The sequence below is a fragment of the Bos taurus genome, chromosome 5 (genome assembly GCF_002263795.3).
Source record: "Bos taurus isolate L1 Dominette 01449 registration number 42190680 breed Hereford chromosome 5, ARS-UCD2.0, whole genome shotgun sequence".
In the NCBI taxonomy this organism is placed as follows: domain Eukaryota; kingdom Metazoa; phylum Chordata; class Mammalia; order Artiodactyla; family Bovidae; genus Bos; species Bos taurus.
Window position 1 is genome coordinate 105,608,740 of NC_037332.1, and position 22,574 is coordinate 105,631,313.

A 22,574-nucleotide genomic window follows, 5' to 3' on the forward strand; every position below is an offset into this window, starting at 1 on the left:
TATCGCTTTTATGAGATAAAAAGTTGTTATCAGTAACAGTTTGTATTTATTGTGAAATTGGACCTTTTTAGTTGTAGATATTTTTAAGTCACCAATGAAGATTCAAGATAACTATATGCTTTTTTTAACACCTTTCATTTTGTAGACTTTATGTGGATTATGTGGGGCAGGATGTTTTACAAAGGTGATTCTCCACCTAGAACTTAGCTTTATAAATCTTGTGGGTATGTATACCTAAATACCTTGACTACTGTCTCCTGTGTTTTTTAAATTGGTTTCCTTTCAATGCAGTACACAGTGGTTGAATGCATCTTAAATGCCAAGCACTCTTTAAGCAGAAAAACAAGAACTGCCTGTGGGGAGCTTATATTCTATAGAGACTGGCCTGTAAATGGTACTGTACACAATGATATGTGCAGTAATAGAAGCACGTACAGGGTACAAAACGAAGAAGACGACTTTCTATAATTCATAATTTGTGTGGTCCCTTATGGGCTAAATGCACTGTGTTTCTTATATTGCCTGTTATTTCCTGGCTGTGTACTCACCTTTGAGAATTTCTTTCTTTTTTCAAAGCTTAAAGTATATTCTATTGGAGATATACTTAGTACAGTATAATAATCCTGTTTTCAGGATTTTCTAGTGTGTGCTGTAAAGATTTAGATATAGCATTTTATTTATATAATGTCCTTCTCCCTTACTTATCTTGCCTTGAAGGTAAAAAACCATGTCTATTTTTTCTGCTCTTGTAATCCCCAGATCTCTGTCAAGTGTCTAGCTCTTGAGCAGTTCCGTTCAGTTCCGTTCTGTTGCTCAGTCGTATCCGACTCTTTGCAACCCCATGGACTGCAGCATGCCAGGCCTCCCTGTCCATCACCAACTCCCAGAGTATCCAAACTTATGTCCATTGAGTCAGTGATGCCATCCAACCATCTCATCCTCTGTCGTCCCCTTCTCCCCCAGCCCCTTAATCTTTCCCAGCATCAGGGTCTTTTCAGATGAGTCAGCACTTTGCTTCAGGTGGCCAAAGTATTGGAATTTCAGTTTCAACAGCAGTCCTTCCAATGTACACCCAGGAATGATCTCCTTAGGATGGACTGATTTGATCTCCTTGCTGTCCAAGGGACTCTCAAGAGTCTTCTCCAACATAACAGTTCAAAAGCATCAATTCTTGGCACTCAGCTTTCTTTACAGTCCAACTCTCACATCCATACATGACTACTGGAAAAACCATAGCCTTGACTAGATGGACCTTTGTTGGCAAAGTAATCTCTCTGCTTTTTAATAGGCTGTCTAGGTTGGTCATAACTTTCCTTCCAAGGCGTAAACATCTTTTAATTTCATGGCTGCAGTCACCATCTGCAGTGATTTTGGAGCCCCAAAAAATAAAGTCTCTCACTCTTTCCACTATTTCCCCATCTATTTGCCATGAAGTGATGGGACCGGATGCCATGATCTTCGTTTTCTGAATGTTGAGCTTTAAGCCAACTTTTTCACTCTCCTCTTTCACTTTCATCAAGATACTCTTTAGTTCTTCCTCACTTTCTGCCATAAGGTGGTGTCATCTGCATATCTGAGGTTATTGATATTTCTCCTGACAATCTTGATTCCAGCTTGTGCTTCATCCAGCCCAGCGTTTCTCATGATGTACTCTGCATATAAATTAAATAAGCAGGGTGACAACATACAGCCTTGACGTACGTACTCCTTTTCCTATTTGGAACCAGTCTGTTGTTCCATGTCCAGTTCTAACTGTTGCTTCCTAACCTGCATACAGGTTTCTCAAGAGGCAGGTCAGGTGGTCTGGTATTCCCATCTCTTGAAGAATTTTCCACAGTTTATTGTGATCCACACAGTCAAAGACTTTGGCATAGTCAATAAAGCAGATGTTTTTCTGGAACTCTCTTGCTTTTTCAATGACCCAGCGGATGTTGGCAATTTGATCTCTGGTTCCTCTGCCTTTTCTAAAACCAGCTTGAACATCTGGTTCACGTATTGCTGAAGCCTAGCTTGGAGAATTTTGAGCATTACTTTACTAGTGTGTGAGATGAGTTCAATTGTGCGGTAGTTTGAGCATTCTTTGGCATTGCCTTTCTTTGGGATTGGAATGAAAACTGAACTTTTCCAGTCCCTTGGCCACTGTTGAGTTTTCCAAATTTGTTGGCATATTGAGTGCAACACTTTCACAACACCATCTTATAGGATTTGAAATAGCTCAACTGGAATTCCATCACCTCCACTAGCTTTGTTTGTAGTGATGCTTCCTAAGGCTCACTTGACTTCACATTCCAGGATGTCTGGCTCTAGGTGAGTGATCACACCATTGTGATTATCTGGGTGGTGAAGATCTTTTTTGCACAGTTCTTCTGTGTATTCTTGACACGTCTTCTTAATATCTTCTGCTTCTGTTCCATACCATTTCTGTCGTTTATTGAGCCCATCTTTGCATGAAATGTTCCCTTGGTTTTTCTTGAAGAGATCTCTAGTCTTTCCCATTCTATTATTTTCCTCTATTTCTTTGCACTGATCACTGAGGAAGGCTTTCTTATCTCTCCTTGCTGTTCTTTGGAACTTTGCATTCAAATGGGTATATCTTTCCTTTTCTCCTTTGCTTTTCGCTTCTCTTCTTTTTCACAACTATTTGTAAGGCCTCCTCAGACAGCCATTTTGCCTTCTTGCATTTCTTTTTCTTGGGGATGGTCTTGCTCCCTGTTGATCAGATCAGATCAGTCGCTCAGTCGTGTCCGACTCTTTGCGACCCCATGAATCGCAGCACGCCAGGCCTCCCTGTCTATCACCAACTCCCAGAGTTCACTCAGACTCACGTCCATTGAGTCAGTGATGCCATCTAGCCATCTCATCCTCTGTCGTCCCCTTCTCCTCTTGCCCCCAATCCCTCCCAGCATCAGAGTCTTTTCCAATGAGTCAACTCTTCACATGAGGTGGCCAAAGGACTGGAGTTTCAGCTTTAGCATCATTCCTTGCAAAGAAATCCCCGGGCTGATCTCCTTCACAATGGACTGGTTGGATCTCCTTGCAGTCCAAGGGACTCTCAAGAGTCTTCTCCAACACCACAGTTCAAAAGCATCAATTCTTTGGCACTCAGCCTTCTTCACAGTCCAACTCTCACATCCATACATGACCACAGGAAAAACCATAGCCTTGACTAGATGAACCTTTGTTGGCAAAGTAATGTCTCTGCTTTTGAATATGCTATCTAGGTTGGTCATAACTTTCCTTCCAAGGAGTAAGCGTCTTTTAATTTCATGGCTGCAGTCACCATCTGTAGTGATTTTGGAGCCCAGAAAAATAAAGTCTGACACTGATTCCACTGTTTCCCCATCTATTTCCCATGAAGTGATGGGACCGGATGCCATGATCTTCGTTTTCTGAATGTTGAGCTTTAAGCCAACTTTTTCACTGTCCACTCATCAAGAGGCTTTTGAGTTCCTCTTCACTTTCTGCCATAAGGGTGGTGTCACCTGCATATCTGAGGTTATTGATATTTCTCCCAGCAATCTTGATTCCAGCTTGTGTTTCTTCCAGTCTAGCGTTTCTCGTGATGTACTCTGCATATAAATTAAATAAGCAGGGTGACAATATACAGCCTTGACGAACTCCTTTTCCTATTTGGAACCAGTCTGTTGTTCCATGTCCAGTTCTAACTGTTGCTTCCTGACCTGCATACAAATTTCTCAAGAGGAAGATCAGGTGGTCTGGTATTCCCATCTCTTGAAGAATTTTCCACAGTTTATTGTGATCCACACAGTCAAAGGCTTTGGCATAGTCCCTGTTGATACAGGCACGTAAAGAAATACTTATGGGATGGGTGTATAGACAGGCTTATGAGTCTTATCATTAAACTGTTTACCTCATGCTATCTATTATCACCTCCTATTATCATCTTTCATTTGTGGTGTTGTTTTCCCCAAGACAATACCTTAGAAACATTTAAACAATTTTTTATAATTAGAAATGGGATAACCCCCTGGACACCAACATGTATATACTCTTCATTTCAAATGAAAAAAGTGCTAAACTCAGTACAAAAAGAGATATCGGGGACAGGCTGGGAACATCCTGTCCCATATAGACAATATGCCATAAGGTCCAGTGGTGTTTCTCAGACAGCTGCTTGTAGTCTGCCAGGAACCAAGGTAGATCCTTTGCTTTCCAACTGAACTTTAAAAATAATAATAGAGAAATAATAGACAGAGAGTGAGTGGTACGAGCGACCAGTTTTCGTCGAGCGCGGCTTCTGAGAGGAAAACAGACGTTGGCCTTCGGTTTATCTGAGTGCTGCTGACATGAGCAGCCCAGACGGGGGCGAGAGGACCCCTCTCCTTGAAACCCACAGCCTCGCCACATCCGACTGTGCCGCCGGAGCACCGGACCCTTCCCGGTGCCTGAAAACAGAGGCGTCACAGGTGATGGCAGAGACGGGTGAGGGGTATTTCGAGGCCGTCACGCTCCCACCACCCCAGCTTCCAGAGGAGGAAGACGCACCCCCAGCTGCTCCCCCAGATCCAGGCTGTGCCAGTACATTCCAGATCCGAGCAGGCGGGGATGGCGGTTACGTAGCGCCCGAAGCGAGGCTAGAGCCGGCTCCACCTACGGAGGGTCTGGAAATGGCGTCTGGGTCCCTGGCAACGGACAACAGCCTGGGAAATGGCCGTCAGCCCGGAGAGCCGCTGGGCTTGAGTCAGGAGAAGCCGCTAGAAACTTGTGGCGCAGAGAACTTGGGGTCTGACTTGATGGCGGAGGCGAAAGCTGAGGAAGTGAAGACTCAAGATGGCCCCGTCTTCTCCGTCGCAGTGGATGAGGAGGTGGTGGGGAAGGAAGGAGCGAAGGAGGAGGAAGCAATGGAGCAGGGAATGGAGGTGGAGGAGAGGCCAGTCGGTGAAGAAATAGAAATTGTGGAGAACAGAGTGGTGGAGGAGGCGGGGCACCGGCCTCTGCGTATGGATCTCCACATGAACCCGCTGGAGGCAATCCAGCTGGAACTGGACACTGTGAACGCTCAGGCTGACCGGGCCTTTCAACAACTAGAGCATAAATTCGGGTGGATGCATCGACACTACCTGGAGCGGAGGAACTACATCATTCAGAATATCCCGGGCTTCTGGGTCACTGCCTTTCGGAACCACCCCCAGTTGTCTCCCATGATTAGAGGCCAAGATGCAGAGATGTTAAGATACATAACTAATTTGGAGGTGAAGGAGCTCAGACACCCGCGAACAGGCTGCAAGTTCAAGTTCTTCTTTCGGAGAAACCCGTATTTTCGAAACCAGCTGATTGTCAAAGAATATGAGGTCAGAGCCTCTGGCCGAGTAGTGTCTCTTTCCACTCCAATCATATGGCGTCGGGGCCATGAACCCCAGTCCTTCATTCGCAGGAACCAAGAGGTCGTGTGCAATTTCTTCACCTGGTTTTCAGACCACAGCCTTCCAGAGTCTGACAGGATTGCTGAAATTATCAAAGAGGACCTGTGGCCAGATCCACTGCAATACTACCTGCTGCGTGAAGGAGTCCGTAGAGCCAGACGTCGCCCAGTAAGGGAGCCCGTGGAAATCCCCAGGCCCTTTGGGTTCCAGTCTGGTTAAACTTTGCCATTGGGAAGGTTTCTGTACAAGGTCCCTTTTCGCCTCTTAATGGACCTGTGTTTGGGCAACAGATACGGATATGTCTTCTAACCACCCCTCTCAACCCCACTTTTTTCTCTGACATTTCTGGAGCCTTTTTTCTCTGGACATTCATTTCTCTCAGCCTCAAGATTGAGACAATCATGGCCATGCTCCTTCACTTGCACATGGCCTTCGTGCTTTTCTGCATTGATATCACATGCTGCATGGCCCGTGACTCATACCACTCCTGAGTAAGCTTGTGATGCTGTAAACTGCATAGTCTTTATCTGCACTACTTGGACCCTGTTTGTTCCCAGAGCCTCCGGTTTGCCTCTTATACCTGGAGGTACTTGTCTAGGAGGCCATTCTACCCATCCGTCTCCACAGCACAGGCATATGCCCTGTAGATAACCGGGCATTAATGATATCAAGGGAGAACTGCAGTGGGCCACTGGGCCTGTGTGATTTATGTGACTCCATTGCTCTTCTTGCGCCTCTGGTCACCTACTATCGCTGCCTGCTACCGCTGCCTGCTACCGGCTGTTCCCTTGACTGCTATCTACTGGATGGACATCTTCTAGAACTTTGTCAGCCCCACTCTGGTTTCTGGTAAACAATCTCCAGGTTTCCTGCCAGCACTCAAAAGACCCTTCCATTTTTCCCAAAAGACTTATCCTCTATTCCTCATCCCCCGCCCCCACCTCCCTTTCCTCCGCTCCCATCATGCAGAACCCTAATAACTGTCAGGCAAGTGGTTGAGGTGACAAGTTAGACTTCTCATGGCACGTTGGCCTAAAGATGGTGTCCATTCAAAGTACCAGGCTTTTTCAGTCTCTAGTGAATCACCCAAAAGCTGGGTACCTCTTTGTGCCTCCTTTTTTCATCCTGAGCGTAATTAAGCGCCAGAGTGGCAGTACACCTTCTCCGTTGTCTCTCTCCTGTCTTAAATGTTAGCTCATAAGCGTGTGCAAATCAGGTCTTTTAATTTGGCTCTCCATTATTTCAAGGAACAGGCTGTCTTGTCTAATAGATTGCCAGAGCTCTTATATTTTTCTGCTCTCTTCTGCATGCTCCACCCACTTTAGCAACATCTAGAGGATTTAAAGGGAGACAGATTTAGATGAAATGAAAAGTACTATCTAGGCCATAATTGATGGAAGAAGATATTGTGATGGGTGCCCAAAACAGGAGAAACTGAACAGACCACAGATAGGCAAAAATGAGCCAGGTTAAAATTGGGCCTTAAATTAAGATGGAGAGTCTTCAAGGAGGTTCTTTGTCTGTCAGTGGTGATGGGAGAAGAGGTTCTTTTCCCAGGATTAACACGTGAGAATTGAAGGGGGTTAGAATGTTAAGTACATTACCTAGAAAAGAGTTTTGTAAAAAAGGCAACTGAGTGCTTTCACTTGTTTTCGTTTGACTTAATTTATAAGGAGGGTTAGTACTGCATGCTTTATTTCACTAGTATTTAGTAAAATCGTGTTATTTTCCTTGTTTCTGGTTACTGGGAAAATTGAGCTATACAGGCTTTATTTTGCTTTCAGTTGAGAACATTTGGAAAAATGTGCTGTATCTCTGTATGATATAAACACCTAAATGAATATCGTAGTGAATTTCAGCTTGTTTCTGTTAATAATTAAACTGTATGCTTAGAAATATAATCTGTGTAACTTGTTCTTTTCATATTCTTAATACTTTGGAAATTGTTGTCTTCATGAAAAAGTAGCCTACTAAAAATATGTGGCTTAATTGTCTGTCTTGATAATTTGCCTGGTTAACAGCTTAGTAATTCATGTGTCTTTTCCTAAATAGCATAAATACTTGTGAAGCTGCTCTGTCAAATTGAAAGTGTACCATTAATATATTTGTCTTTCTTTATACGCATGATGGTAAAATAAAAGCATGTTACTTGCTGGGAAAAAAAAAAAAGATAAAATTAATAGTAGAATGGAATGGAATGGAACAGATCTGAGTAGAGTAGACTAGGGGAAAAGACATCAGTGCATTACACATGTGTGTATTGAACAAAATGTAAAATATTAAGTATGTACTCTGTACTGTGGTCAAAAAGGCAGAAAATCACTGACCTAATGGAAGCTCAGAAAACCCCTTGCTACAAAAAATATCTCTTGATGCAGGAGACCCCGGTTTGCTGGAAACGGGATAGGCTACCCACTCCAGTATTCTTGGGCTTCCCTTGTGGCTCAGCTGGTAAAGAATCCACCTGCAGTGTGGGAGACCTGGGTTCAATCCTTGGGTTGGGAAGATCCCCTGGAGAAGGGAAAGGCTACGCACTAGTCCATGGGGTCGCAAAGAGTCGAACACAACTGAACGACTTTCACTTTCACTTGCTACTATAGTTTCAGAAATTCATTCTGTGTGATCAGTTCCATTGTATAAATATTGACCTTTCACTGCTGCTGCTTTAAAAAATCAAGTATTCCTAGGAAAGAGTATTTTTACTGTGACTTTGTTAGCTTGCTTTCCTTTTTGGTAGATTTCCTGGGGGAGCAGAAACCTGTTTTCAGCATAACTACATATGGAATTGTATGAAATTGACCAGTTTTTAAAATTCATTTATTTTTGCCTTTTTGTTTAAAATCAAGTCTATTAAAGGGTAAATTGTATAAAAGTCACTTGTTTTAGGTTTGCATTTTGATGAGTTTTGACAGACTTAGTCATGAAGTCATCCCTGCAGTCAAGACATAGCATTTCCTTTTTATCCATTTATATTAACCCCCCTTCTGCTTGCCGAGCTTGTGGTAACCTGATCTGATTTCTGTCCCTGTAATTTTTATTTTCTCATATAAATGGAATCAAACTGTATGCAGCAGTTTATGTCTTACTTTCTTCACTTAACATAACCCTTTTGAGCCTCATTCGTGTTGTTGCCATTATAAGTGGTTCTTCCCTTTTTGTTGCTCTGTTATTTTTTTGTTTATCCAATGGTGGACATTTGAAGTATTTCCAGATTTGGGCAATTATAAATGAAGTGACTGAAGCATTTACATACAGGTCTTTGTATAGTCATGAAAGTGAAAATGAAAGTCAGTTGCTCAGTTGTGTCCAGCCCTTTGCAAGCCCGTGGACTGTAGTCCACCAGGCTCCTCTGTCCATGGGATTCTCCAGGCAAGAACGAATACTGGAGTGAGTTGCCTTCCTCCAGGGGATCTTCCCGATCTGGGGATTGAACCCAGGTATCCCACATTGCAGGCAGAGTCTTTACCATCTGAGCCAACAGAGAAGCTGGAACATATAGATGGACGTATGTTTATAATATAATACGTGTAGACATATGTTTAAAATTCTCTTATGTAAATACCTAGGAGTGGGATTGCTGGGTAACACAGTAAATAGAATACATGGTGTGTTTAATCTTATAAGAAACTGCCCAACTGTTCTCCGAAGTGGTTGTGACAGTTTTGCATCCCCACCGCCCACGTATGAGGTTCCAGACGCTCCACACCCTTGTCAGCACTTGGTGGTGGTATTCAGCCATTCTGGTGGGTTTTGTAGCGGGGTCTCATTTTGTGTGTCTTTGCATTCCCCTGGTGGCTACTAACGCTGAACATTTTTTCAGTTTTCAGATCAGCTATGGCTGATCTTCTAGCCATAGCTCTCCTTTATTATTTTTTTTCTTATTATTGAGTTGTGAAAGTTCTCTGTGTATTCTGGTACAAATGTATAATCAGATATATGTTTTACAAATATGTTCTAGCACCTTGTGGCTTGTCTTTTCATTTTCTTATCAGTTTCTTTCAAAGAGCAGTGTCTTATCTAAAAATTCAAGATCACAAAGATTTTCTGCTACATTTTCTTCTAGAAATTTTATAGTTCAAACTTAAACATATAACTCAGGATCTAGTACTTCATATATATTATAATGAATATAAGTAAATATATCCACTATATATTAGAATGTAAGTAAATATATCCATTATGTATAAGACTTCCCTGTAGCTCAAATGGTAAAGAATCTGCCTGTGAGGCAGGAGACCAGGGTTCAATCCCTGGGTTGGGAAGTTCCTCTGGAGAAGGGAATGGCAATCCACTCCAGTATTCTTGCCTGGAGAATTGCATGGATAGAGAAGCCTGGTGGGCTACAGTCTGTGGGGTCGCAAAGAGTCGGACACGACTGAGTGACTAACACTAACACGTATCCACTATAAAATGCAGACTGTTGTGTGTATTAGAAAAGAAGTAGTGTGTGGCTCAGATGCGTCCAATTCTCCAGGCAAGAACACTGAAGTGGGTTGCCATTTCCTCCTCCAGGGGCCTGACCTAAGGATTGAACCTGGGTCTCTCATCTCCTGCATTGGTAGGTGGATTCTCTACCACTAAGCACCGCCTACATAAATAGTGCCTATGCCCAGAAATGGGCAGGCTGTTAAGGTGAAGGCCATGGAAATGCAGTTGGTGGTCGGGCTGTTTGGTTTCTGTTCTCCAGTCCGGTCCACCGCAGGCTTCACTGTCTACAGCGGCACGCTGCTGCCACTTGGTGTTGAGAGTGGGGCTTTGGTCTCTAGCCGGTCCTCTGCCACCCTGCCCCACCCTGAGCTGTCAGTAGCCTTTGAGGGCCTGCTCCTCAGCAGGAGGTCCCTGTGTGTGCTGCTGTTCTGCCCCCAGCAATAGACTGGCCTTGTTTGTTGTTCAGTGTCAGGCTCCTCGTTGAGGGTGAGAGACAGGTTCCGTGGTCCCGTGGTCTTGGGCACACCCTGCAGGTCTGGGCCGAGGGCGCGGGGCAGCCTTAGCACATCTACCTGTGCCGCCCGGTGGCCTGTCTCTCCTCCTGCCCCACCTCCAGGCCTTTCCTGGAAGCACTCGGTGGAGGCCAGTGGGAAAGAGTTTGCAAGAGCACGTAACATCCATTGCTGTCCTAAATGCACATCCCACCCCATACTTTACCTTGAAGAACGTGTTAGCATTTTAACTGATTTCTTCTTACCTTCTTATATACATTACAGCATTTCATGTCTACGGTGCTCTGCCAAAACTGAAAACCATGTGTCCTGTCTCCCCTGGGACAGGCATGCCACACTTCAGAATTTAATTTCTTGGTCACCTTTTTACCTCAGATCTCTGATGAGCTTCAGAACAGTTATGGCCGTATAGATTACCCCGGCTTTTCTTGTTATTAGAACAGGAACAACTTTCTTTGGTGGCTTCCTGAATCCTAAAATGATATTTAATTTGTGTAAATCTGTATGAATTTGGGGGTTGAAACTGGCTATATTTACTAATGAAGTCCATCAGTGACACAAATAAGACTGTTTGGATTTATCGAAAAAATCTAGTCAGGGGAATAGATGACTATTACAGATTTGAATCATCTTCAGCTCACCGTAATAAGTGAATTGAGCAGTTGTACAGTTCTGATGCCTCCACGGAAACATTTTCAGGAAGTGCAAGGGCCAGAGCTAAGAGAAGTCTTTTAATGTGAGACTCTTGGCAGTGAAAAAATAGGAAATGGTTTTAAAAAAAAGGATATGAATATGTCAAAATGAACTTTCTCCTTTTTTAATTCTCTTTTATTTGACTTTTTTGTTTTTAATTTTCATTTCTCTCACTTCACTTTTTCTCTAGTTTCACTGATGCCACCTGATATAAGGATATATTAATGTTTTTAATGTCATTTTAAACATTTTAAGGTAATGTTAGTCACTATTTAATCATGCCCTAGGCTACTAAGAAATATTACACAGTGGCATAGGAGTTGATATTGTAATGACTAAAAAACTATGCCTCACTGACTGAAAGAAATAACCAAAGAAATGGAAGAATAAGTGGGAATTGTATAAGTTGTAAGTGCTTGTGTTCCTTGCCCCATGGATAAAGGATAAATTTAGGAATAAATTAAGTGGTACTTTCAGCAATTAGTTTCATTACCTGGTGGCTCAGATGGTAAAGACGCTGCCTGCAATGCGAGCACCCGGGTTTGATCCCTGGGTTGGGAAGATCTCCTGGAGTAGGAAATGACAACCCACTTTAGTATTCTTGCCTGGAGAATCCCATGAACAGAGAAGCCTCGTGGGCTACAGTCCATGGGGTCGCAAAGAGTCAGACAGGACTGAGTGACCTTCACTTTCATTTCACTATAAAGCTTTCTTTCTTATAGGAAAATTTCTTGACAGGCATACCAAAAAAAAGCATATCAATAATTTTCTCAATTGCAGCGAAGAAATTAAAGTTCAGCCGAATCAGTTCAGAGAATCCGCTGAAGCAAATGGAAGGGTTTATGAGGAACAGAGAAAGTTAGAAGAAAGTTTTACCATCCACTTAGGTAAGTGTGTTAATTTTTTACAGTCACCACTTTGTAACTGGTGAAACTTTTTTAATGTTTTTAAGAGAAAAGTCCTTAGCGTATAAGTAAAATATGTCCCGGTTCTTTTTAAAATGAAAGTCTTCCTTGATGGCTCAGACAGTAAAGAATCCACTTTCAATGCAGAAGATCTGAGTTTGATCTCTGGGTTGGGAGGATCCCCTGGAGAAGGAAATGGCAACCCATTCCAGTGTTCTTGCCTGGGAAATCCATGGACAGAGAAGCCTGGTAGGCTATAGTCCATGGGGTCGAAGAGTCAAGACACAACTGAGTGACTTCCACTTCACATTTAAAATGAAAAATTAGGTTCTGCTCCAAGAAGGCCTATGTTTATTGGCTATAAGTTTTCTATTTTAGTTCATCTTTTTTTTTTCAAATGCAAAGGTGAAATATTAATAGTTATTAAAATAGAACACAGGCTTTCTCGGTGGCTCAGTGGTAAAGGACCCACCTGCCAATGCAGGAGATACAAGTTCAATCCCTAGGTCAGGAAGATCCCCTGGAGGAGGAAATGGCAACCCGCTCCAGTATTATTGCCTGGAGAATCACCATGGATGCAGAGGAGCCCGGTGGGCTACAGTCCATAGGGTTGCAAAGCATTGGGCACGACTAAGCGAGTGAACAGCAGCAAAATAGAAAATTGAAAAGCCCATCTTAAAGTATTCGTAGCACAGATTTACTAGGATTCCTGCCACAGAGATTTGCCTCCTGCTCTGCTGGCTTTCTGCAGCTGTCTAAGTATCTTTCTGGGCCTGCTGCCTTCCCCCAGGGGCCCAGCTGAAGACCATGCATAACCTGAGGTTGCTGAGAGCAGACATGCTGGACTTCTGCAAGCACAAGAGGAACCACCGAAGCGGTGTGAAGCTCCACCGACTACAGACGGCGTTGTCGCTTTACTCCACGTCCCTTTGTGGCCTGGTGTTGCTGGTCGATAATCGAATTAATTCCTACAGTGGTATTAAAAGAGGTAAGTTAACATTGTGCGTAGTTACGCCCTCACAGTTCTCCATTTAATGCCATTTGAAAGAGAAAGCAGTGAGAGGAAAAGAACTGAAAAAAGCTTGAGCCACCCCAGTATTCAGGTGGTCCAAACAGCATACAGACCCAGACATAGTTGTGTAGGATTTGTTTCATACTTTAGCACCCATGGGGCGCTTTAGGATATTTCATTTTTCTTAAAATCCTATCATAGATAATACTTTAAAGGATCCTTTTTCATGGTATCACAAAAAGAATAATCAAGACATAAATACATTTTTCAGTTTAGAAGCAGATCCTGACTGAATTTTAGTTCATCCATTTGTCATGTTTTTTCTCTATATTTTTAAATAGTCTATTTCTTAAAAATGCTAGGTTGAATTCTGCCTTCCCTCCTAGTACAATTCATTTTTTCTGATGATTTTTTAAGAGTTTGACATAGAAAGTGCACTGAAATGTAGAACTACTTTTAAGATGCTCGAATATTTTATTTTCTATAGTAAGTGTAAGAACCTATTTTTTTTTTTTTTTAGCACTTTTGGGAACTAGATTATGATCAAAGTGTCTACTATTTAAAGAACGTTTGGACTTTTATTAAAATTTCCTTGCCTATTAATTATGTATTCTTTTGAGCCATCGAGAGAGTGAGTTTCTGATCAGAACCAAATTGTTGTCCCTTAACTTACTAAGACATAATCATAGACAGGACAAGTATGAGCTGCCATCCTTGGGAATACTGTGTTCCATTTCTGATGGATCTCTCTGTAAGTAAACACTAAAGATCTGATACTTCACCTTTGCAAGTTTGTTAACTATGTTGGGTCCCCTAGATTTCGCCACGGTTTGCCAAGAATGCACTGACTTTCATTTCCCCCGGATTGAAGAGCAGCTGGAGGTTGTCCAGCAGGTTGTACTTTATGCAAGAACCCAGCGCAGGAGCAAGTTGAAAGAATCTCATGGTCAGTGAAACTCAGATTTTAAAAAATTTCACTTTGAGGATGTTCTGTCTCTAAGCACTCTCTTAGCATCCTGGCCACCTGAAGTAGAGAAAGTTGTGGGAAGGAAGAAATTAAGAACAAATTTCAGAGTCTTTAGAAGCTTGAATTCTGTTCTTAATTTTCTTTTCTGCCTGATTTTGTTCAAGATCCTTAGAAAAACTGTTTTAAAACTTTGATTCTGTAGTTGTACTTGAAGTAGGCACTCAGTGGAAAGTTGGGATCCTTTGCTTCAAGTTCTGTATCTCTACAATGGATATAATTAGAACTGTAAAGGACATTGAAATCATAGGGTAAACAGCCCGAAATATACACTTCTTATATGTTCCATCTTTGATCCACTTAGGTAGCATGAAGTCAGTTACAAGAACTGGTTTTGGTTGTTCTTTTTAAAAATTACTATGTTTAGAACTATATCCTGCTTTTTCTATATTTATCCACAATCTAAACATCCTTATAGGAAATTTACTGGAAGATGGTTTAAAAGCTATGGGAAAAGTTCATGGTGTCTCTCTTCAGTAATTTTTAATTATGTGTAAGAAGACCTTTGGGAAGACAGGGGAGACATAGAAGAAGATACTCTAGCTCAAGTTACAGAGTGATTCTGCTATCTGTAATTGAAAAATGAAAGTTTAGAAAGGAATCTCTCCAAAAAGTAAATTGGTGCCATAAGTTTGTTTAGTTAGGAGCTAAATATATAAGGGTAATATTCATTCAAGAATATACATGAGGTCTGTTTTTCTTATTTTTCTGATATTTCATAGTATATCACAAGCTTAAAATTACAATACATGCTCTTATACGACTCGAGTACATACCCAGTGTTTTATTATTTCTTACAGAAACTTGATGTCTTGCCCAAGAAATAAAATATGGCACGTTTTTAATAGTTGGTCAGACCTTTAAATCTGCTTCCGGTGCTTTGGTTGTCTGCCTTGTTTGTTTTGCAGCTGCAGTGTTTCAGAGAAACCCTTAGAGTTTTCTGGTGCTTTGGGTTCACAGGTTTTGTTTTTTATAGTAAACAGAGACACTGCTATACCTTTGCTTGGTGACTTTATTCTCTCTCCCATGTATGTTGAAGAATTCCTCCTGTTCTCCTGATGATAGAAGGCAGTTCTCTAGAATCGACTTGATTAGCATTCATAATAGTGTCTATGTTTATTCAGTAGACTTAAAAAAACATTTTTTTAAATTGTAATCGTTGCTGAAATAGGTAAAGATAGCCTTGTATGTGCTAAATCGCTTCAGTCGTGTCTGACTCTTTGTGACCCCCTGGACTATAGCCTGTCAGGCTCCTCTGTGGGGTTCTCCAGGCAGGCATACTGGAGTGGGTTGCCATGCCGTCTTTCAGGGGATCTTCCCAATCCAGAGATTGAAACCGTGTCTTCTATGTCTCCTGCATTGGGAGGGGTTCTTTACCACTAGTATCACCTCAAGATTCACAATTCAGACTGTACAAAAGAGCATACGGTGAGAGACTCTGTGGCTCTGTCCATCAGCCATCCAGTTTCCTGCTCCTGGGGCAGCCAGTGCCGTGTCTCGTGTACCTTCCAGACATGCGTTTATGAATGTGTGTGTGAGCACATGTCTGTGTGTATTTACAGATTTTCCTGCTTCATGCAAATGGCAGCTTTCTCTGCACACTCTTTTGTCTTCTGCTTTTTTTCCCACTGAATAGTTTGTCTTGGGCATCCTTCCACATCTGTATAGACAGAGCATCCTTAGAGCCTGTTACTGCTGGATAGGGTCCACTGCAGGATATCCCCTTAATGATCACATCCCTGTTAATGGGCATTTCATCTGTTCCAGAGTTTTTTCTTCTAAGTAATAATGCATGAATAATCTTACACATATATCATCTGGCATGAGTGAGCGTATCTCTGAAATAGAGTCCTAAAAAGACATTCCTGAGCTAAAGGGCACAGGCAGTTGTACTTCTGATAACGTTAGCAGTTACTCTGCGCCGCAGCCCCGCCAGTTTGTATTTCCACTATAGGTAACGGTGGCTTTGCTCTGGCAATGCGTGTCACTCACAACAGACCCCGGCTGAGTCTCGAAAATCAGCCTGGAAGCGCACCCCAACAAGGACCTTCGGGCAAATTCCAGTCCGTCCTCTTATTCTTCTGCCAACCCCTGCCCCCATCTCATTCAAAGTGGCACGGATGTGATCGGAGACATCCAGCTATTGTTCTCTGTAGTGACTAAAAGCATGAAGACAGAGATCACAACAGTTAGGAGAAGGCAGAGGGTGCTGAGTATATTTATGAGAGGTTAGAAAGTGTGTGGGGACGGAAAGTTTTTAAACCACATACGGTTAGGGCACCGTGTGTACATCATGGTAGTATTTTGTTCTTGTTCGGGCAGCTATTTTGTGGTTTAAGTGAGTCAGTGAAACAAGTAGGTTTATAAAAGACTCCTTTCTTAGAGAAGCCCGCGTGTTGTTATAGAAGAGTTTTGCCAAAATGCTTTCCCCGTCTCTTCCTTTTCTGAGGCGTGCCCACGTTTGTTATGCACGTTTACATCCTGATACGGAAGTCTGTCTATCCTAAGACACTCCGTTATTTTTCTCACTGTGTTTTTGTTTCTGTGGTTCATGATAAGCCAAAAGCAGTTTCATTTTTGTACATATTTTATACCCATTTTTGAAAATAACCATCTTCTTAGTGTTACAGGGTATTACCTTTGAAACACGGAAGGCGGGCGGGCTATAGACTGTTCTTTTTTTTGTTTCTTAGGAAGGATTTTGTCAGTTTCAGATTGCACGTGAACAAAATTAGAGGCTCCTCATTTACTGTGTTTTTGTTTTCTGTGCTGTGAGCAGCCATTTATTCAGAGCCCGTCAATTTCAGGTGTCTGTATGAGAATCACATTATTGCATTAAATGTGGATTCTGGCAACACAGAGCCTTCTGTCTATGTCTCTCCCTCCCTCAGTGTGTTTATAAAATATATGCATTTACAAGGTACGGTGTTATAACCAATGACTCAGAGTAGTCAGTGGGTAAAACACTAGGTTACTTTTATTCAGAACTTTTAAACTATAATACTCCCTGGTAGTTTCAGTTTACTCATTTCAAGTTCTGACTGTTTTCAAGTGATTTTCTCATATTGAAAGCCATTGTGATATAGTCTTAGATTTAATTTGTATAGATACATAGTTTCTTAAAGACAGGTATCTAATAATATTCACGCTGCATTTTTCAGTTCTCTTAGGATTCTTATAAAATTCCGATGTGTCTTCTATTAAAAATATATGTATACAAGTAAAATAATGTGTTCAGCCATAATAATGAATAATCAAATGTGCTATATTTTATTTTAGCAACATTTATCCTTCAAAGTAATATCATGCCTTCTAAAAAGAAAGAAAAACTATTAAATATCTGGTGGGGGCGGGGGGAGAAGACTCCATTTGAAATGGAATCTCAAGTATCTATTTGGAAGAAATTGTATATAGTGTCAGATAAGAAGTGACAGATTTCAAGGATGGGCTGAATATCAAATGATTCCCAGTGCTACTAACCATTAGCCTGTCATCCTGAACAAGTTATATCCTCAACAGTGACTCAGATTCTAAAAATAAAGATGGCCACCCCACAACTGCCTAATGAAGTTATTTTATGTGTAGTTAACTTAGTGCCCTGAACGGCCCAAATGAAAAACAGAGCCTTGGCAAGTCTCTTGTGGTCAAGATCACAGAATTTGGAACCTGAGTGTGTGGGTTCCAGACCTGGTTCTGCCACTTACCTGTGCCTCCTTCCTTAAGTGAGTTAACCCATCTAAGCCTCTGTTCTCACATATAAGATGAAAAGGGTAGAGTGTTCTGGTTAGAGGAGTTTTGTAAGAATTAAGAGACCATCCGTATAAAGCATGTCACAGACCACCTGATACCTAGAGATCCTTAGTAGATTTTTGCTGTGGTTGTGGTTGTTTGGGGGACATCACAAGTGTGTTCTCATACGTTAACTATATTCTCTCATGTTGCGTTATCTTATAAATAGATTCTGGAAGCCGAAATGGAGGAAGTGACGATAAGACTAAAACTGCAGATAGAAACTATTTAAATATTTTACCTGGTGAGTATTATTTCACTTGCGGTTTTCTTATACTCACGTGCATTGAAATCACAGATTTGAAACACAGGTTCTTTTGGTGTACATTATACAGTTTGTCGAATGTATCACCCTAGAACTTTGTATCTCTGTAGATACCCTGTTATAGTGTCCAGCAACTAAATCCTTATTCTTACACCAGCCCTGAGTTTTCCCAGATGCGTACAAGAAAAATTCCTCAAGCCGTTGCGTAAGTTTTTATTATTATTTGCTGCATCACACATTGTTCCTTAGTTTCTTAAATGAGCCAATAAATCACTTTTTTTCTGACATATAAACAACAGTAGATAGAGATGTAAATAATTGAGCACGTGGGAAGAGCACAGGTCATCTGATTTAGAATCTTTTTTATTGCTATCTCCCCATAAATGTGCCTGTCCTCCCTTTCTTTAAATCTCCTGTATGACTCTTGGGAATATTGCTTATCATCTGGAAGTTGGGCCCCTGATGTTCTTCCAGGTTCCATGCCCTCTGATGGCCTGCAGCAGTGTCTGTGTGACAGGGCACAACAGGAAGGCCCGTGTGGAGACGCTGTGTCAAGTCTCTTCAACCACGTCGCAGGTGCTGAAACAGCCAAGGTTGTCTGGCTCCATTTCCTTCCCCAGATTTTCGACGCCAAGGCCACATTCCACGTAATCCTGGTGCTCACTCCTCTCCCGGCCAGCTAGCTTGTGGTCGTCGGCTTCCGAGTGCACACCCACCTCAGAGAGCCCACTCCAGTGGATAATGCTAAGTGGCGGGGATTGTGTCACCACGAGGTGGTTCTCCACTTTGTGGAGCAGGAAACTGTCCTCCTCTCCATCTAAAAATACCTTCATTGAGACAGGATTTATCTTATCTCTCTTCGTAGGTGCATAATTTAAATCATCTATAGTTTGTGGCTTTCTTAAAATGTGTCACCCTTATCTGTTCTGGAGGTACCAATGTCTGACTTTTTTAAACTTAACTCTTTACTGCTGTGTGCATTTTCCCTCTTGGTCCTTCTTGGGAAAAGCCTGTAGGTGAGTATCTGGCTATTAGTAGTAAATCAGGAGACTGTGCTATAAGTCAGCATCAGAGAAGGCAGAGTTAAGGGTTCAGTGAGCTATGCTGATAGCTTCTGAGTTTCCATTTGGAAAAAGCTTGCCAGCCTACCCAGGAAGGAGACAGGAGATTAGAAGGGTCCAGATCACAAAATGCTTCTAGATTTCAAGTTACAGAGAAAGAGTTTGATTTATGTCTCTTTTAACCAGTGAGTTTGCTTCGTCATTATCTAATTACTTGTAGCTTGTATCATCTTAAGAATTAAACATCAGCTTCTCTAATTCTTAAAACATCTTTGTAAGGAAAGCAGTCAGGAGTTATTTTTCCCATCTAATTCATAAAGTACAGAGGATCTGTAAATTGAATTGATTTGCCCAAGATCACTCAACCAGTCAGTGCTAGATGCCAGATCTTCTTAACACCCAGTCTGGTCCCTTTTCCTACCGTCTTCTGTTATTTCAATCACCGCTGCCAGCGCTGAGACCCCCACGTTCCTCACGGGTAAAACGAGGCCCAGGACAAGTCGTCTGAGGTCGGATGAAGCAGTGCCAGCTTGGGGATTAGGAACACCTGACTTGTGCAGTAAGTGAGTCGTCAGCCCCTGTGCTGGCCGTGGCCCAGTTTCAACATGGTGACCCCCACCGCCTAAGCCATCAGCCAGAGTTCGAAAGGGGGGGCCTCCTGGGACCTGCCTGGTTTCTGATAAGCAGTCCACGTCTCGTGTTGCCTGCCAGGGAAATGGCAGCCGTACCACTTCTTGCCAAACAAGTTTTTTTTTTTAACGTTTCTTTTGTCTAGTTTGGCCTGTCACTGGCCTTTCTCTAATTTCTTTTACTGCTTATCTAGTTCTTATATCGTAAGTCAAAGAAAAAAAAAACCAGACTTTTGACTAGGGCCTATCAGTGACACAGCTTATGTATACTTGTAACTGGAAATTGTTAAACACCGTGCCAACGTGTGTTAAGTACTTTAAACATACTCTGTGTTTATAAGTAAATACAAAGTAAAATCCTAAGATAAGGACCTTGAGACCAGGATGAGCAGAATTTGTGGGGATGTGGGTTAGTGATGGAAGACTAGGTTTTACAATAGCAAGATTTTCCTCGAAGAACATCTCAGAATTTCCAGTGAGGCAGGTGTGTTTATAAAAACATATTTTTATATATTTTCTGTTTATTTACATTGACAGAAACTGCAGAATATAAAAGCCAATGGCTGGCATGGCTACCTAGGAAATGGAGTGATTGTAGAAAGCCTGGATAAAATAAGCTTTTGGTTGAAAACATTTGATTACCATTCAGCAAACCAAAGTTTACCAAGTACCTTCTGTGTACCAGGTCCTGTAGTTTCATGAGCTACAGACAGCACGGTAAACGAGAGAGGCAAAAGTCCTTACAGTCACGGCATGTAAACAGTGGTACTCTCTTTAAAATAACCTCATAAATAGATAACAAAAGAATTTCAATGCTGAGGAGAAAATAGAACAATGTGAAAGAGAATAAGTGAGGGGTGAGGGAGTCCTACATCAATCATATGGGTCAATCAAGGAAGACTTCCGAGAGGAGGTGACTTTCGCTCTGAGACATGATTGGTGAAAAGCAGTCATCTGGACAGGAGCCGTGGGGGAAGGGCCCTCAGGAAGCAGCCCTGGATCAGGAACAAGCCCTGTGTGTGTGAAGACCTTAAGGAAGGTCATGTGGCTGGGGTGAGAAAGGGTAAGACAAGAGGATGGAGTTTGGGTTTTTTTCCTGAGTGTCATGTGAGCCTTTTGGACCATGTTAAGTGGGAGAGTGATGTAATCTGGTCTGTACTTAAAATCATGATCGTTGGCAAGATGGGAACAAAGAGGTTAATTTAGAGGCTGTTGCTGAAACCTAGGTGATAAGATGGTACTGTGAACTAGGGTGATAGCAATAAAAATGGAGTGCTCAGACTTGAGATAGTTGAGAGGTTTGTTATAGATCACTTCATGGCAAATAGAAGGAGAAAAAATGGGAGCAGTGACAGGTTTTATTTTCTTGGCCTCCCAAATCACTGTGGGCAGTGACTACAGCCATGAAATAAGACACTTACTCCTTGGAAGGAAAGCTATGACAAACCTAGACAGCGAATTAAAAAGCAGAGACATCACCCTGCCGACAAAGGCCCATAGAGATAAAGCTATGATTTTTCCAGTAGTCGTGTACACATGTGAGAGTTGGACCATGAAGAAGGCTGAGCACCAAAGAATTGATGCTTTCAAATTGTGGTGCTGGACTCTTGAGAGTCCCTTGGAAAGCAAGGAAATCAAACCAGTCAATCTTAATGGAAATGAACCTTGAATTTTCACTGAAAGGACTGATGCTGAAGCTCCAGTACTTTGGACACCTGATGTGAAGAGCCAACTCACTGGAAAAAGCCCCTGATGCTGGGAAAGATTGGAGGCAAAAGGATAAGGGGGTGGCAGACGATGAAATAGCATCACGGATTCAATGGACGTGAAATTTGAGCAAATTCCAGGGGATAGTGGAAGGCAGGGAAGCCTGTTGTGCTACAGTCCGTGGGGTCTCAAAGAGTTGGATACAACTTAGCGACTGAACAACAACACTGAAAATAGTTGGTGGTGAATTGGATTGGGGAGGATGTCATAAGAAAAAGAGAGTAATGAAGGCCAACTCGTGTGTTTCTGTCTTTGCAGCTAATGGAAGGAAACTGGGCCCCTAAACTGAGATGGAGAAGAGCAGGTGCAGGGTGTGGGGAAGACAGATCTTCAAGTAGCCTGTCTTGACATATTAATTTTGAATGATTAGAGCGCTTTGAGCATTTATATCAAAACTGCGATGATGGGCACTGATTTGATTTACATACTGCTTGGTGGTCTCTTCATACCAATTTATGAACCTAAGATGAATTCGGCCATCACCTCTCTTTTCCATCACCTTCTTTCCAAGAATTAAGTAGCACTAATCCTATTTGCTTCCTGAGTTCCACACAGGTCCCTGATAAACTCCTCTGCTGGTTCAGCACACTGGCTGCCTGTCACAGTCGTCTCTGAAGCCCACTAGTGAACACGCTTTGTGTTTCTGAAAGTCACGATTGTTATCTGGTGTTCACAGGAGAATTTTACATCACACGGCACTCTAACCTCTCAGAAATACATGTCGCTTTCCACCTTTGTGTGGATGACAACGTGAAATCGGGAAACATCACTGCTCGGGACCCCGCCATCATGGGGCTCCGAAACATCCTCAAGGTTTGCTGTACCCACGACATCACGACCGTCAGTATTCCCCTCCTGCTGGTGCACGATATGTCAGAGGTAAGCAGGTGGGAAAAGTGCTGGCATTTTCTGAGAATGTGGCAACACTGTAGAATAAGCATCATCAGCTTTACATTTGTGGAGAAGGCAATGGCACCCCACTCCAGGACTCCTGCCTGGAAAATCCCGTGGATGGAGGAGCCTGGTGGGCTGTGGTCCATGGGGTCACTTAAGAGTCGGACACGACTGAGCAACTTCCCTTTCACTTTTCACTTTCCTGCATTGG

The 22,574-nt window shown here is 42.3% G+C and overlaps 2 protein-coding genes across 5 annotated transcripts in view; both read left to right on the forward strand.

Moving 5' to 3' along the window:
• Positions 1 to 22,574, forward strand: part of C5H12orf4 (chromosome 5 C12orf4 homolog) — a 39,831-nt gene that overhangs the window by 12,454 nt on the left and 4,803 nt on the right. For 3 of the 4 annotated variants that reach the window (XM_005207206.5, NM_001075704.1, XM_024991716.2), the window contains 5 exons: positions 11,798 to 11,904; positions 12,713 to 12,910; positions 13,752 to 13,880; positions 17,917 to 17,991; positions 22,146 to 22,348. In XM_005207206.5, the coding sequence (XP_005207263.1) occupies positions 11,798 to 11,904; positions 12,713 to 12,910; positions 13,752 to 13,880; positions 17,917 to 17,991; positions 22,146 to 22,348 (712 nt within the window). Of the gene's footprint in view, positions 1 to 5,667; positions 6,234 to 11,797; positions 11,905 to 12,712; positions 12,911 to 13,751; positions 13,881 to 17,916; positions 17,992 to 22,145; positions 22,349 to 22,574 lie in introns of those variants that run through there. The other variant, XM_059886392.1, reaches the window with a different exon arrangement.
• On the forward strand, positions 8 to 7,285 carry LOC100336013 (testis-specific Y-encoded-like protein 1). Its single transcript, XM_005207222.5, has one exon. It carries the CDS (start codon positions 4,308 to 4,310, stop codon positions 5,601 to 5,603), a length of 1,296 nt encoding a protein of 431 aa, XP_005207279.1. The 5' UTR covers positions 8 to 4,307; the 3' UTR covers positions 5,604 to 7,285.